The sequence below is a fragment of the Anomalospiza imberbis genome, chromosome 2 (assembly GCF_031753505.1).
Source record: "Anomalospiza imberbis isolate Cuckoo-Finch-1a 21T00152 chromosome 2, ASM3175350v1, whole genome shotgun sequence".
Taxonomy (NCBI): domain Eukaryota; kingdom Metazoa; phylum Chordata; class Aves; order Passeriformes; family Viduidae; genus Anomalospiza; species Anomalospiza imberbis.
In genome coordinates this window covers 59,670,723-59,687,894 of record NC_089682.1, presented here as the reverse complement: position 1 = coordinate 59,687,894, position 17,172 = coordinate 59,670,723, and the positions used below count along the sequence as shown (strand labels likewise).

Here is a 17,172-nt window from a genome sequence, read left to right as displayed (position 1 = left end):
ACAGAGATACCTCTATCCATTAGCTGCCCTAATCTGTGAGTCAAAAAGAAAAGAAAAAAAAAAAGAAAAAAAAAGGAAAAAAGAAAAAAAACAGAGCCTCTTCTCAGACTGGGAAACCACAAAACTACTATATGAATGTGGCAAAACAAACTAGCTCTCTGTTTAGTGGCAGGAGTTTCCCCAAATTCATGGCCTCAATAGTTTGTTTGCAAGGAAGGCTTCACTAGCTTGACTCAGGGCTTTTTCTAAAGCTAGGCAATGGTCCTGCTTCCCTGAATTAATGGGAGAGCGGAAGAGCAGGAAGTTACATACATGCCAGAAACCAAGATAACTGGCCTGCCCTAGATGTAGATGCTGTGCTGATGCTGCAGCTGTTGCTGTTTGGCCTGTGTAGGGCAGGGTGAAGACTGGGTTCATACTTCACTACACAGCGGCGAATTTGGGAGCATAAACCCTCCTGCTCAAAGCAAGAAATGGTTCTTTGCAAAGAAACAAAAAATCCTGCTAAGCATGTAGCACTGCTATTTGCTCAAAATAGTGCTCCTGGAAGTGCTGAACACATACCAGGACATTCTGACCTTCCCAGGAATCTAGGAGAAGGCAGCTCTGCCTCCAAAGCAGAGCTGCGTCCCAGACTCTCCCTCCAGAACAGTGGTGTTCCAGGCTCGGGGGGTAACAGATTCTCCCTGGCAGGAAATCTGAATGCCCATTTCTGCCTGAATGAGGAGAAGGGCCTACAACAGCAAGTTCTCAACCTCCAGCAGTTTCTAACGCTTACAAATCACAGAGAAGTTCCTGGAAAAATCTGTTGCTAATGATTTTACAGCACAAAAGTAATACTGAAGAAACACTTTTTCTAGTTACTTTCATGTGGTTAAGAGCCCTGAAGGTTCTCTTCTCAGCAAACAGAGAGATGAGGGGCGGGGGAGGCACACAAATGCAAATGAAAATTCTTGTGGTTTGCTTTCGAATTTGCTGGCACTTTCCAGTGAGGTCCTCTTGTAGTATGGGGAGCTGGCTCATCATGTGTCCTAGCTGACACTGATGACTTTTGCCCACTTATAGATTCCTAGGCTCTAGGTCTTCAATTTGCACTGCTGAACACTGCACCAGTTAACTTCTCTCCATTACTTGCACGACCACAACGCCACACGTTTCACAGGCTCGTCATTAAACACCTTCCAGAAAGCACTCAGTGGACATAGTGCTTGCATTAAAGAACATAATAAAAAGATTTTCTAAATAGGAGGGATGGCCAGCGTATAAGAAATGATCACAGGAAGAAGATGGAAGTGAGTTGCCAGCATAGCAACTGCTGAAGCACCTGGAAGAAAAATTCCACCCTGCTCCAGCACACAGCCAGCAGGTTGCTACCATGTCTGGGCAGCATAGATCACATGGGCAATCGGGGGATCATCTAAAATTCATCTAAAATCATCTGAAATAGAATAAAACAGTGCTGGACAACCAGAAAAAACAGGCTCCACCGAGGTGTAATGCATATCATTTGGAGCACTCATTTGGAGACAGGACAAAACCAGCCCAATATGGAGTGAATTTATCTTGATTCAAAGGTCTCTGTCTTTTGACCACAACTTTTTATATTTTTAATTGGTACAACCAGAATTTTTTTTGTATCCTTGTAAACAAGGATATCCCACACAAATTAGTATTTCAATTACGTTGATTTAATTGGATTTTATGCATCTTTATCAGGCTGACATCTGGCAGGATGGTGGAATGAATACAGCAACTGTGGCAATGCTGGAAGAAAAGCATGAATGGGACAGGTGGCTGGTTTAAGCACAGCCTGTGAAGCCCTGACACTGAATAGAAGAAAAGATGCAGAAATGAACACATAGAGGGTGTGCTGGCAAAGTTACATTACAGTTGCAGCTATAATTCTTTAACATGTCACACCAAATTTTTTTACATGAAAGGCTGAAGTCTATAAAGGAGTTATTCCTTAGTAGTTTGCAATTATAAAAAAAAAAATAAATCAACTCATTTAGGGTATTCAGAGGCCCATAGAGAAAGGCCTGTAGGAGGTGTTGAATATTAGCCATTCAAACCAATGGAGCAGAAAAAGCAATACCATAGGACAACAGGTAAAGAAAGGAAGGTATAGACTTGAAGAGGCTGGAAGATAAGAACTGATATAGTGGGAGAACAAAACAAAACAAACAGGGAGGGAATGAAGCTGCAGATCAGCAACAGTGATCTCTAAGTCTCAGATGACATTTCCTTTTGTTTTGAAATAACCCCCATCCAACAGATTCAAATAGTGGATAAAATCTAAACGCAGCCATATAAAGACTTTTACAGGAGTAATTTTACACTGCTAGTTCTCCACCTAAAGTCAGTCTCGTTAAAGGGCAGAAACTTAACCATATTATCACCCAGTAGCAGCAGCCTTCTTTCTAGCATTTTATGCATGTGAGGTGCAAGACCCTGCATCTTTGCATGCTTTGGATTAAATGAGTAATTTACAAACCTGGCGTTAGAGTAATGAAGGATATAGAAAAGGAGGATAATGAAGGGTATAGAAAACAGTTGCAAAATGCTTGGTCATTCAAGCAGCATACATTTAAATCCCACCATTTTCCCAATTCCCACTGTATTTGTGCTTCTCTAAGTGCATAAATGACTGTGTGTGTCACAGTAATTTTCACATATGCACACATAACCGATAGCAATTAAAGACAAAGCAGGAGCACAGGACAGAGTTATTTTCACAGAGTGTCTTTGCCATGGCCATTACCTGATTCACAAAGTTACAGGTACCCAGTGTTCTTTGACTTCAGCCTTCTGAAAATTAACTGACCTAGAAATAATTTTTGAAAGTATTTTCATATCCTCTCTTTCTCTTTTCATCCTTCACCTCCCTAAGGAAATATTTTTAATTACATGGATTCACTCAAAATGAAGAGCACAAATTTCTCATCAGGAAAAATCCATCTCTTACACTGCAGGGAAGCAGAACATAGCCTCAAACATTACAATATTGTTTCCTTAGACTGAAAAAGAAATCCTCAATACAGTACCAAATCCTGTGGATTAAGTTCTTCACAAACAGCTGGCATGGTGCAGACACTGCAGTCATGCCAATACATACATTCACACATGCATTGCTTGTATGAAACCAAATTTCTATGTGTCAATTTGTAACCCAGAAGTTTCTTGTGACCTGCCAGTGACTGCCCAGATGGCAGGACAAGTCCATTAGGAACAAACCAGTTTTGCTGTGCTGCAGCCATAATGGGAGACCCCATCAAGATCAGAGCTGACAGAACCACCTCAACAGAAGCGGCCCAGTAACATAAAGCTAAAAATATTTCTATCAGCAACGGTATTTTGGGTGATGTGCAGCAGATGTGTAGAGCAGGCAGACAGCAAGAGTTTGACTAGCTGACTTTCATCAGGCTTTCATTAAAGCATCTTCTGGAGATGGGAAACTGGGATCCCTCTCAAGCCTGGACAATATGAGACTGCTACTGCTAGGATAAGACCACAACCACAATGCCACAGCAACTTAGGCCTCTAATTTGGTAATCAGAGGCATTGTTAAATTTATTTTTTCCAAAAAGCTAGGGAATTATAAAAACTTAGAAATAAGGGCCAGCATTTCCCACTCTAAGCCTCAGCTCCAAGCAACATAAAAATGTCAGATCTAATCTACACTTACAATTAGGTTATGAACATAAGCAGGAGTTAAAGAAGTTAGATGTAGTTACATGCTATACACATAACCTACATAAGTTTAAAGCCCAAGTTAACACAAATATTTGTAGCTTTAAGCCAACAATGATCATATGTTTGTCCCTGCTTGATTTTACTGGTGCAAATTGCATTTGTTCCAGCAGTACTTGATTGTGGAACATCTACTCTATAGCTAGAGTAGCTATAGCCATAGACAGCTTGTAATCCACTCAGAATTCTTTCTGAGGTCAAAGAAAGGAAAACCTTGGTCTAACCAGCTGTTTCTTAAGAGTGATTCAAGGCAATGGTGGGTAATTAATGGACATATCCACTACATGGGAAAAACAGCAGCTGGCATCACCAAGTAAAAAGATATGAAGGGCTCTTCCACATCTCTCCCCACCTACTTCAGACAGCACTGCATACAAGCATTTTGCAAGTCAGAGACAGACAGCACCCAAGAAGCAAAGAGTGCAAGTACTGGAGCCTGATTTACGGAAGATTAAGGGGACACATGGACAACACACATGGCACATGGACATTCTATAGGAGTTGACACCACAAGCAGCTGCTGAGCAGAATTTGAATGCTGAGCCCATGGGAGCACCAACAAGCTGTGGTCTGCTCAAGATGGGGGTACAGCAAGAAAAAACTGAAGAAAAACAGATGTAATTGTATGTTATTTTATGTATATTTGCCCATGCTTTAGGAAAACGAAAATAATTTTTTTAAAAAAATCACTCCACAGAAGTATGGCACATACCTGCGTATCACATGAGTAGCAAGGAATTTTTATTTTCATTGTACCGATATTTAATTAGCAGCTTCAACATAAGCTTTTAATTAGTTTAATAACTACTAAAAACATTCCTTGGTTGAACTGAGTTCTAAATGCACATCTTGACCTACCCCTAAAGACTATAGCATGCAAAAGTCTTGTATCAAGTCCTTCCACTGAAATCTCTCAACGTTTAAAAGTGTCATTCAATTTCTTTAAGAAAGAAGAGAACCCCCACAGACAAGCAAAAAACACCCCACATCCCCCTTCCAATGCAGAGATGCTATTTTTCCAGTCTCAGTATAAAATATAAAATCACATTGATCCCTCTCAGATACTGAAGCTAAAAGAACAGCAGAGATTTAGGCTGAGAACAACCTAAAAAATGCAAAAGGAACTGTTACACCCTACTACTATTGTGATATCAGCTTCCTGTTGGAATAATAATGGCAATCTTCACTTTTGGTCACAAGGGCTTTTTATTCAGAGACTGAAGTAAACGCTTATGCAGATTTTTCAGTGACTGTGAAGAAGTCATTTCCTTTCTCACAAAAAAAAAAACCGAAAGAAATCCATAGCTCAAAATTCTACTCGCAACTGAATTTTAATAAATACTATTTAAGTATCCAGTGCAAGTTAATCCTGTACCCTGTTATAGCAATATATAATTTTATATTTTTATATTAACTCCCAAGCTTCTAGAATGTTTATCTGATATGAGGAATAGGAAAGTTTAAGATAAGATTCACACTTATCTACAGTTGAAGTCTAGCATCTGATTCCTGTCCTATCATTTCAAACACAATCCTACTATCAAGATGTAATTTATTCTATAGTTTGATAAAGAAGAAAAAAGACTAACAGGAATTAAGGGCAGAGTTTAAAATATTCTTGTTCAGTGCAATATTACTGCCCAGTTGCCAAATCTTGTCATGTGAAGGAGAACACACAATCATTTACAACTGTTAATAAATATTTCCACCACCACAAAAACTCAAGGGAAAATACTTTTCTGCCTTCTGCAGGACAAGCATATTCCAAGCCACACTTACACAGAAAAATACCAAGAGCACCTTCTCAAATACATTGTGGGAGTTGCGTCATGACACAGACAATCTAAGTATGCTCACTAAGCCAGTATCATTAAGAAGTGACAGAAACACAGGAAGACTGGAGACAAGAGAAAGGGCTTAGGAGAGAAAGGTGTCAGAAGCTTTCAGCTGAAAAGCAATCTCTACCTCCTGCTTTCAGCCCCTGGAAATCTATGACTCACTTTTTTTCTGAAGAACTGAAACGACTTAAGTTGCTAACCTCAGGCATATTAGTGGGAAAACACATTCCGTTACATGCTTTGGTGGAAGAACATTGCATTATACTGGAAATCTCTCAGAAAGACTGAAACCAAAAAGGGAGGTTATAAAGACAAAAGTGTAGGAAAAGGTTATAAAACAAGTCCTCAATACATCTAGTAAAGAGAAGGCAGAGTGAACAACTTACCTTCAAATAATGGATGCAAATGAAACACCCAAGAGACTGTTGGCCTGAATTATCAGATCTATTTCAGTTGCTAAAATAAAACATTTCTCCTGCATTCAGCAGTGAGTGCCCTCATTTGAACATCCCTTTTTTCCTCCCTGTAACCCAAAATACTCCTACAAGCAGCACAACTTGTAATGACTCGCACCACATTAGCTCAGCTGGTCAGAGCATGGTGCTAATAACACCAAGGGCACATGTTAGATCCCTGTGTGGGCTATTCACTTAAGGGCTGGACTTGATGACCCTTGCAGATTCCTTTCAATTCAAAATATTCTGTGATCATCACCTTTAAAGTATGTCCCACAGAATAACCCAGGCAATCTTGTAACAGCTCATTCTTCAGTCATTTTTCATTAACCAAAAAATCTGTACCGAAAACATCCCGAAGATGACTAAGATGGTAATCCTGGAGGTTTTAGTAAATAGCTGGGTAGGCAAAACTCCTAACACAGGTAAAGTTTACTCAAGCAAACACAAAATTTTATTACAGGACAGGCCAATGTTATGAAATTAATTATCTTATTTGCTATTACCATTTTTGCTGTCCTTCACCTTGAAGGCAAGCTGTCTCTTTAGACTTGTCCTCTTAACAAATACATCACTACAGATATTTTACTGCAGCAAAGCTTCAGCAAGTCTGTTATCAAAACAAAACTCTACACTGTATCTGTTTCCTGTCACCACTCCAACATTATGGTGAAAAGTCCTACTGCTCAGTAACACAATGCTTGATAGCACATGGATCATAGGTGGACAAGCATGACCTATACAGAACAGGAAGAACAGAATACTAGCTCTACATGCTAAATGCAAAAAAAAAGGATTTTTTTTTCTCAAGCTCTATTTGGCAGAACAGAATTTCCCTCACTTAAAGGACTGCAAATATTTATTCAAATTGAGAGAAATACTTTATTTTCCATTCTCAAAACCTGAAACCAATCAGCATTCCCAAACCAGGGTAGAATCTTTGCCAAATGGTTTCAATAAAAAGAAGGTAAGCCATGATGAAGAGACTGAAAGCATCCTAGAATGCAATGAGGAATTAAAAAAAAAAAAAAAAAAAGGAACCAAAACCCCCACCCCACTTCTACAAACTGAATGTCATTAATTCAGCACAGCATTGATGACAAGGTAGTCAACCTGATACTCTTACACACATTATGACACCATTCCACAGGCACCATTCAATCTCCTTGAAAGGCACTACAATTAGTAACCAATGTACAGATCTTCCCCTTCAAAATATCCTGATATTAGCACAGGGGTACATGTTTTACTCCAGATATTTATAAAAGCCTCTGGAGAAAATGAAGCATAAGAACTTCCCCACTTCACATATTCATAGTTGTACAGCAGATAGTATGTTACTGGCAGTATGTAGCCTGTAAAAAATCCTAAAACATGATTTTTTCTTAAAAATAGCTGCCCAAACAAACCATGTCTAGAAATCTTCACCCAGAAAAAGCACCCTTTGCTCAAAGGAAAGTTTGCTTGAGGGAAAGAAAAAAAAAAAAACCAACAAAAGTGACAAGTGTGTAACATTCCACAGTTCATCTAGAACTGCTGCAGCCCACTCTAAATTACAATGTCAGTGGCTGTTTATGCTCTAAGGAAGTACAGTAACTACAGTACAGCTCATTCAGGTTGTTGGAATGCCACTGATCATACACTCAATTGCATCTATTCATTAGAAACATTCAGTCCACAACAGCAGCTGCTTTTACCACCACACCCCAAACGCCACCAGTTGCCCCAGGTGATTCCAGTGGTTTACCAGCCCACAGGGACAGATGCCCCACACTCTTGTCCCCTTACAGTGACTGCAAGTTATACTTCCAAGCCCAAGGACTTTTATTTACTAAAGAATGGCATATTAGGTGTGCTTTTGGCTTCAAGCTTTTACAAAGAAAAAGCTCTAGTCTTTTGCAGTCATGCTCTATGAGTTTCAAAACTATTCAGGCTGCACTATTTGTTTTTGATTGAAACTCCCTAAATAATTACTGTTGAAAAGATGACTTAAGCAAACAACAGACAAGTTGCGCCATTTGTTTCAGAAAAACAATGACTAGTTATGTGTGTTATTTTGTTTTTTATCTCTTAAAAACAAGAAAATACGTAATTGTGGCTTCTTTCAGGTGAACAGTGAAGTCCCCATTAAGTTTAGGGGATCAGATTTCACTCTAAAACCAAAAACTACACAATGGCTGAAAAAGAAATCTTTCTGGAAGAAAACAGGTCATTTAAAAGAATACTGGCTACTTCCTAACCAATTAAAAAAATCTGTTTTCATATGTAACACCTATGATGACTGCAACTGAAAGACATGAGAATTTGATATTTACTTAATGAATTACAATGCATTTCATATACATGTTAAGTCTACCAATTGGTTTATAATGAACCTCCTAGCTGTGTGGAACTTTTCATAGAGCAAGAGTAAAGTAATAAAATGTTATGTTTCCTTTTTATTTAATAAAACCAAATTCAACTTCATCTTAAAGCTTAAGAGTCACTTTAGGTAGAAGAGGGAGCTACAAACCCCAATAAGCAACATCTGTAGGATGCAAAATGGTTGTTAAAATCTATCCATGCTACACATATGTGGAGCTAGTTAGAATAATTTAAGTATCCTTCCCCTAACCTCTAAAACTCTTTTCCTTTTCAATTGTCACTACTTCCCTTCACCCTTCCAAAAGCTCTTATTGTGGCTTAAATGGACTGAAGAGGAATCTTAATGCTTGCATGGTATCCACCACAACATTTCCTACAAGGTGTTACTTTTCAGTGTTTCATCCAGGACACCAAAAAGCATCAGCCCAAATCCAGCTGGAAAATGGAGTTCCCATAAGATAAAACTTTCAGTGTTATAGCCCTCTACTCCTTCTTCACAGCTTCCTAGAATGCTCATGAATAGAGCTTCATATGACAAACTGCCAGACGCTTCAGGATACTTGCAGCACCTGAAAAGCTGATTTGTGTACCATGAAGCAGGATCAGGAGGGGTAAGATTCTGTATTCTGCAGGCTTGCTCTAGTGGAAGGCTCAAGTACAACATTAGCTGTTCATGCACTGAAATCCTTAACCTCAAAACAGCTTCTCATAGCTTTTGAAAGGGGAAGGTTGGGTGTGGGCTTCAATGCCCATTTACTAACCTCACACAAGCATTGGGTTCAGAGTAAATAAAAACATCCCCAAAGAAACTGAAGCTGCCTTCACTTCTCTGTTAAATCAGAGATCTTTTGCTGCCCACAGGACTACAGAAGATGTCCACATGGTAGGCATTTAAAGGCTTTGATTCACAAGCAGGGAAAGGAAAGCTTGGGATCACTGATTTAAAACACATCATAATACAAAACAAGTTCAGCATCTGATTCAAATCAGCTCAGGCACAAGGGGGAAAAGAAGAATCTAGAGGTAGCAATCAGGTCTGTCACCCTACACTATGCCATCTCCAAGGTCAGATACCATCCACATCGTCTCAAGAAGCTCCACTCATTCACAGCCCTCCAGGACAGTGAATCTTTATGTGGTCTGGACTCACCCTAGGAAGCTCAGCACTTTTATTCACAGGATTCCAGTCTTGAAACCTCTATTTGGACTCCAGCCAAATGTGACCCTAGTTAAGCCTAGACCTCAGTGCCAAACACACCTAAAGAATAGGCCCAGTAATGCCATTGCCAGGCAACAAGTCACAGCTAGGGAGAAACAACAAATGGGAGGATGGAAGGATCATGGTCAATGAGGAGGGGCAAAATAAAGCCCAATCAAAAATGTGAGCAAAATTTAAGGAGCAAAAATCTCCACATCAGAGTCAGAACTAGGTTCAATGCTCTAGAAGTAGCAATACCACTGTATGAACATTGAAGTCAAAATAGCTGAATATATAAAAAAATTTACACATATACTTCATTACACTGCTTTGAATACCAAGACCTTTTAACAGGTGTTCAGGTATTTCTGTTTTATACATTGGCTTAACATTACTGTGCTGTAGTGTGCTCAAAGTACTTTCCAAGATTTCAGTCCAACAAGCCAAGATCTATGTGTGAATGATTTGTCCCTGTAACCTACCAAATGTTCATTTCCAATCCAGAATCCAGCTGTGCTCATTTAACCTTGGCTCATATGCACAGGGAGTGTTCCCATCCTAAACAGCTAGGGAAATTTAGAGGCTAGAGTTCTAAAAAACACTGTTTTCATGGCATACTAGAGATCAGAGAAAATCCTTACTTCCTCCAGTTAAATAATTCAGTACAGCATCTTGGTTCACTGGACTAGGAAGTGTTTAGTTGTTCTGCAACACTTCTTATTAGATATGCAATCTACTCTAGCTCTGATTATCTTGTGTAGCATAAACTCTTTGGCATAGAAACAGCACTAATTAATATTTATGTAGCTCCAGGGAAATGCATACTGTTATACTGTTTATAATAATGTTTGATGTTAGTTTTGTTATACAGAATCAGAATATAGTCTAGGAGAGTGAAAAGACTCACATTCTGCCATGAATGAATGGGGGCTAAGTTTTGAAATCAAGGAGATGCCACTGAAAGCACTTTGGATTTAAATCTCTCAAATTTGTATCAAGGACTATAAATGGAAATGTTTCAGCTTGTCAACAACTGCTATTCAATCACACGGGAAAAAAAGTGTTCCTACAACACTCAGAATCTGAACCTAAACCAGCATTTTTTCTCTAAAAAGCAAAATTTTGAACTACTCCTGGACAGAGGTGAAAGTTGACACCAACACTGGAAGCACAAGCAAGACGAATGCAGCTCAACACAAAAAGACTGTGTTATGCACCATGGGAAAGGTCTTTGAATTAAGATTATATTCTAGCATCAGTCCCAGGATGACAGAAATAAAAAGCATCTCTACATCAAGTCTCTGATCTGAGCAGTGCTACCACCTCTTAATAGAAGCAGAGAAAGCAAAGAAGAAAAGGTGTGGACAGAATCACTGCAGTCAGCTGAACATCCATCCAAGCCCTCCCGTTTCTGGCCACAAGCAAGTGAGATTCTTCAGACACCAGATATTGTGTCTATCATTTCTTACTTTTTTTTCTGACAGTGAGCTGGGCTTAGATGTGCTAGACAAAATTCCACCCTACTACGCACAACTAAGGCTTATTACTAAGCATTGCAGGGAAAATGAAGAAACAAAAAAAAAGAAAAAAAGAAGAAAAGAAAGCTAAACAAACAAACAAAAAAAGATAAGCTACCCTGTTCAGTCTCATATATCAACTGGGGAAACCATAGAAGAATCCTAGAGGTGACCATGACTGTCTTGAACATAAATGAACCCAACACTAGTCACATCTGTCCCCAGTAAGTCCATCTATTCTGCTGCTCATATACAGCAATATGACTGCCAGAAGAATCAGTGCATTTCCATGATTTTGACAGCCACCATCAAAATCCTTTCTTCAGCCCAGAGTATAAACTTGTTTTGACAGCAGTGCCAATCCCTCTCCCAACTCATACATACCTGATCACAACCTGCGTTCACCAGTTCCTGGAGCATCTGCCTGTTGACTTCCACAGCTACTGTGGTGCTTGACTCATTAGCAAAGGGCAGCAGAGAATATCTGATTTCTCGCAGAGCTTTCTGATACGGTCCAAACTTGGGCGTTTGTCTCATCTGCTGCTGCCTTGCAGCATCCTTCCCTATTAAAATCTTAGGGTCCAGAGAAGTTTCACTGCCTGCTGCAATTGGCAGTCCCTGACCTGAAGATTTGGATGGCTGCTTTAAACCTTCTCGAATCTCTTGCAACCTCTGTCTGCTGTTTCCAGAATACGTCGTAGCAGGAAAAGTCTTTGGCCTCATTGTTGATCCAGTTTTCTCTGAGCATAAATACAGCTTTAGTCTTTGTTTCTTTTAAATTATTTCCAAAAAGTGTCACTTGATGGTATCAATTTCTTGTAAACATAATCCTTGAAAGAGAAGAAGAAAAGGCAAAATTCTCAAGAGATTTCTGCCAACGTTTTACTTCAGCTCATAATCTTCACATTTCCTACGTAAAATGAAAATCTGTGGAATCATCATTTTGCAGACTGACAGTGACTGAAACAAAAGAAAATAGAAAGTACGTTCAATTAAGTAGATATTGTAAATGCCTCTGAAGGGACAGCATGACAATTAATCAAGTGAAAATGAATCAGCTTAACCTCTTAAGCTGTCACAGTTGGATATCCTTTAATGATTTTCACTTTATCTGTTTTCAGCAGGATTCTAGAATGTTCTCTCAACATAACCAACAAATAACTATTTCTTCTTGTAAGCTTTATCGCCAAAATAAATCAAAATAAAACTCCTAAAAAATCAAGGTTTAAAAAAACTAGTTTAAAATTTTTACAGTACCTAATTGTGGCAAGTTTCCTACCCAGTTGCATAACTGAATTCTGGACAAACCTATCCTATTTCATAAATAGGGAAGAGTACACTCATGAAATGTTTTTCCCCCACTTAAGATTATGTTTGTTTTACACTAGCTGAGCAGTTTCAGAAGTTTATGAAAAAGATTTATAATGGAAATATTGATGACTCTAACCATAGCAACTTCTTGTATTTCAATAACAAAGTGAATAACAGAAAGACAAGATATTTTCACTTTCCACGTGATTAACTTAGCAAAGACCAAAGGTAACAGTTCTCACCAGAACTGGAAGGAAGAGAGGAGGGAAAAAAAGAAGAGAGGAAAGGGTATATGATATTTCATTACCTGTGCCTTATAGCGAAGAAAGGGAAAAGACAGGTAAATGGAGCTACACAGTAAGAGCAGAAGATGAAGAACCAGATCATACAGCATCCCAACACAGAAAAAGAAGACTTTGAGACAGCTTTATGTTCTCTGCTGCATGTCAGCTCTGCTGAACACCTATGCAGCACAGCTGAGCTACTGTACAACTTGTGATCTCCATGCAGCAGAGGTTACAAGAATCCTACCTTAACTCAATCTTTATGCATCACCATAATATATGAAATAATGGTGTGTTTGGAGCAGGATCAAAAGACAGCCTAATCAGAAATGCAACCTCACTATTGATGCTGGTTATGCAAGTTGGCTTCTTCTGCTGCCATTTGCACTTGCAAAGTGACTTCTGAATGGTGCTCCAGCCACCTTGCTGGTAAGGGAAGAATTCCATTCAGTTGTTTCCAAATTGCAAATACAGAAGATGGTAGCACACTGTATGTTTCTCACCGGTACTCAGAAGTCAATTGCATTTTTTTTAAAGGTGCTTCCCTTTTGATCATAGGGCATTTATCATTGGAAAGGGCTTCTCTGGGAAGTACTGTTCTTTATTTTCCCATGCTCATACTAAAAACTCTTTTTGTTGTGATAGCTGTAGCATTTCCCAAAAAAACAACCTATTTCCATGCATTTATCATCACTTCTCACTGCCAAGTAAACAGCTTACTGCTGTGAAGCCCAACAGAATCAGGACACATTCACCTCTGAAGCCCACCACCACTTCATCAGGATAGAGTCTACTTCAAGCTTTCCTCTACCAAGGTCTGAAATGCAACAGTGCAGTCAGACCCCAAACTCTTCTATGATGGTTTACCAGCCTGAAATGCAGGAGCACAGATTAATCGCTTGAGATTAACCCAAGTCAACCTTTTTTGTTAGGATTTAAATGCTCCATTAACTAAAAACCACCTATAAGGTGTCTGAGGTCTTGAGCTCCTCCATTCAGTGTTCTCCATGAATATCCAGCAACGCTAACTCACAGAGAAGCGACAGCAACATTTGCCAATTGTTTTAAGGGAAGTGCTAAAGCTGTTCATCCAGATTTTGATGTTTCCACAAACCAGCTATTGGTCAGTAACAGATCAAGCTTTCATTGTCCCAAGCAAAACAAAAGCAACTGCAGGATGTCAAAAAGAGATTTTTTTCCTACTCAGACAGAATATAGCAAAAGATAATACACAGGCTTGGTAAAAAATAAAACACAATAGTATTGCAGCCTTCTGTGGATTACATCATAACTAGCTAGTGCTTAGAAGATACAGAGCAATTAACTGGTCAATAATTTTCTTTCTTTTCCTGACAGCAGCAGGCACCATATGGCTTGGTTTAGGCATCTAGGTTGTTCTTCCTTTTCAGTCCCTGTGCCAATCCTCAGGCCTGGGATGCACTGGGAAAGCTTGCAAGCCCCCCACCTTTTTGCAGCAAAAGACTGCTTTCCCACTTACACACATGCTTCACATAAAGAACTTCTGTGACCTTTAGCCTCAGCTCGAGTCTAATAATGCTGGGTCAAGCCAGCTGGCAACTTCCTCAGCTTACATTTACAATACTGCTTAAACCAGAAAGAAATGTTGCTCGCTCAGACAGTATGGATGAAAGAAGTAACAGCAGTATTGGAGCTAAATGCAAACCTGTTTCATATTTTGCAGGGTTTTTTAAAACTAAAAATGTAAAATAAGCAAAACAAAAAAAAAAGGAACTAAATATTACAGATTATTTACAAGGAAAGTCAAGCTGTTGGCTTTTTTATATCTTCCTGTGATTTGCATTTTTCAGAAAAAAAGCATAAAATGGTTGTATGCTTTAAAAGATATGTAGTGTGTCTCATTCTGTCTAAGCATTTGTAACTGTACATCTGGATTTGGATAATTTCAAATCCTTCTAATCTGCACCCTGCCTGCAGCATGGATATAACAACAGCCTTCCTGCCATCAGAAGAAATTATTTTTGAGTTGTTAGCCATTCTGACTAAACAGACCTAAGGCCTTTTCCAAAATGTTACATGTTCTGTACTAATTAGAAGCTTGTCCATTATCCTGAAGGATAATGGACACTTCAAGCAGGTGCAGCATTACTTTAATTGCATCAAGTTAAACAATTTTTGAGTAACTGATTATTTTGTTTCATTTGAGAAATACCAATAGCTGCTCTGTCAGCAACCAAACAATCGATCAATGACACACTGAAATTATATGTTGATGCCTGTTTTCCCAGCAGCACTATCTATTTGCTCTCCTGTTTCTTCATTCACCAACAGGCTGCATGTGCTAGCGGCTCTGTGGAGCTGGGACACAGGCAAGAAACTAAAGCTCACCCAAGCTGGTGAGCTGTTCCCCTGTAACTCTGCAGGCACTGGAGTGGGCTGAACTTGAAATCACTGCGGTATAGGAAGGAGTAAAGTTTTAAGAAACTGCTACAACTTCCTTCCATATCTCAATTTACAGGTATTGCTTTGTGGGCTTTCTTAGAACACCAATTCAAGAAAGCAGGGAATGTCCACTTTGTGTTGGAGGTCTACAGTGGGGGGGGAAGCGTTTCAGGAATTTCATTATTACACAAACCGTGCTCCTCTTTATAAGTGGGCACATTGTGGAAGCGAAGAAAAGTGGAAAGGGGATTTTCCCTAAAACGATTCCACCTCTCCTGCTAACAGAACTGTCCAAAACTGACTCTGTGCCCGTGTCCCACTGCCAGCCACAAGCACTGGCCCAACTCAGGGCTGTGGGCAACAGCTCACCTTCCCCCTGCACAGCAGCCCGGCAGTGACTGACCGCAAAGTCCGGACACTCCAAACGAGCCCCTTTTGCGTCATTTGCGCGAGTGCCTTTCCCGGGGAAAGGGGTATTTCAACACGCACACCGCTCACGAGGCAGCGGAGAGGGTGGCGAGCTGCTGGCTTGTGGCAGTGACCTTCAGCTGACTGGGAACGGCGCGGCCCCCGCCGCAGCCAGACGGGACCCCGCGGGCTCTGGATGCCCCCGGCCAGCTCCCCGGGGCCCTCGCTCCCTGCGACACCGGCCCCGCAGGGTCTGCCCCGGCGGCTCGCCTCCTACCCCCGTGCTGCCGGCAGCCCCTTCTCCCCCCACTCCTTTCGTGGGCAGAAATCTCCCAAAATAAACTCCGGCCATTTATTAGCAGCTCCGGCCAGCTGGGGCAGAGGCCTCGGACAGGCGGACCCCCACCCGGCTCCGCCGGAGCAGTGCTGCGCTGTCACACGAGTGTCCGGAAAATGTCGGAGGGTGCGGGCAGGGCGCCCAGGCTGCCCCCACGAGAGGACGCACACACGGGACGCTCGCTCCCGCTTCGAGGACCGACCCAGCCCCGCTCGCCCGCACCCCCCGCTTCCCCACAGGACTCTCCCTTCCGCGCAGAGCAGTTTTGGGGGATGGGGAGCGCTCCCACCCGGAGCTGAGGGGGAGCCCGCGCCCCCCGCACCCGCTCCGCTCACCTCCCCGGGGCGCCCAGCGCCGCCGCTCGCCCTCCGGGGGTCGGCACGGCGCGGCTCAGCAGCGGCGGCGCGGGCCGCTCTCCATCTTCCCCCTTGGCCGTCCCGGGCGCCGAGTGCGGGGAGCAGTCGGGACATTCGCTACATTGTTGGCATTCCATTCGCGCCACGTGACCCCGCGGCGCCCGCGTCATTCCACTCCCCTCCCGGCGCATTCCAGCGGGGGGAGGGGCTTCCAGGGCGGGAAGGGCCGGGAAGGGCTGGCGCGCCCTCAGGGACCGAAGTAGGAGCCTGCCCTCGGCTCGCCGGCCCCCTCGGGGCGCCCGTCCGTAGGTTTACGGGCAGGAAGAAGTGACACTTCCTCCCCTCACGAAACCCACTCCGCGTCACAGCAACTCCTCCATGGGTTCTGGCGGGAGAGGGGTGGCACTGCCTCCACTTGTTGAGGGAAAATGGGCCGGGGTAGAATCATGGAATAGCTTGGGTTGGAAGGGACCTTAAAAGGCCATCTAGTTTCAACCCTCTGCCCATGGAGGGCACCTTCCACTCAACCAGGTTGCTTACAGCCCCATCCAACCTGGCCTTGGACACTTCCAGGCATGAGGCATCCACAGCTTCTCTGGGAAACATAGGTGGCTTGGGAATGCTCTTCCACTCACCCCATGCTCCAAATTCATTTAGATTGAAAGGTCTGTGCTGATAACCATTATTTCTACCAGTATCCAATCCATGCTGGATGAACCAGGCACATAAAGTGGCAGCACTATCAATGCCTGCTTGGAGTTTCCTTTTGGTTTCTGGTTTGCTTTGGGATTTTTTGGGGGTTTTTTTTGTTTGCTTGTTTGTTTTTGTTGTTTTGTTTTTTTCTGATGAGTGGTTACTTGTTTTTCATGTTGTTTCATAATGGTGAGGAGACAAGGGAGCTATGAGGTATCAGAGGACAGACAGTGAATTCAC

The 17,172-nt window shown here is 41.6% G+C and overlaps 1 protein-coding gene across 2 annotated transcripts in view; it reads right to left on the bottom strand.

Annotated features, from left to right (window-relative positions):
• Positions 1-16,364, bottom strand: part of LATS2 (large tumor suppressor kinase 2) — a 48,980-nt gene extending 32,616 nt beyond the window's left edge. For both annotated transcript variants that reach the window (XR_010996301.1, XM_068181293.1), the window contains exons 1-2: positions 16,219-16,364; positions 11,507-12,082 (exon numbers count right to left, since the gene is read on the bottom strand). Coding sequence is in view for 1 of the 2 variants with exons in the window: in XM_068181293.1 (XP_068037394.1) it covers positions 11,507-11,845 (339 nt within the window). In the remaining variant the exon portion in view is untranslated. The remainder of the gene's footprint in view (positions 1-11,506; positions 12,083-16,218) is intronic.
• Between the last annotated feature and the right edge of the window lie 808 nt (positions 16,365-17,172).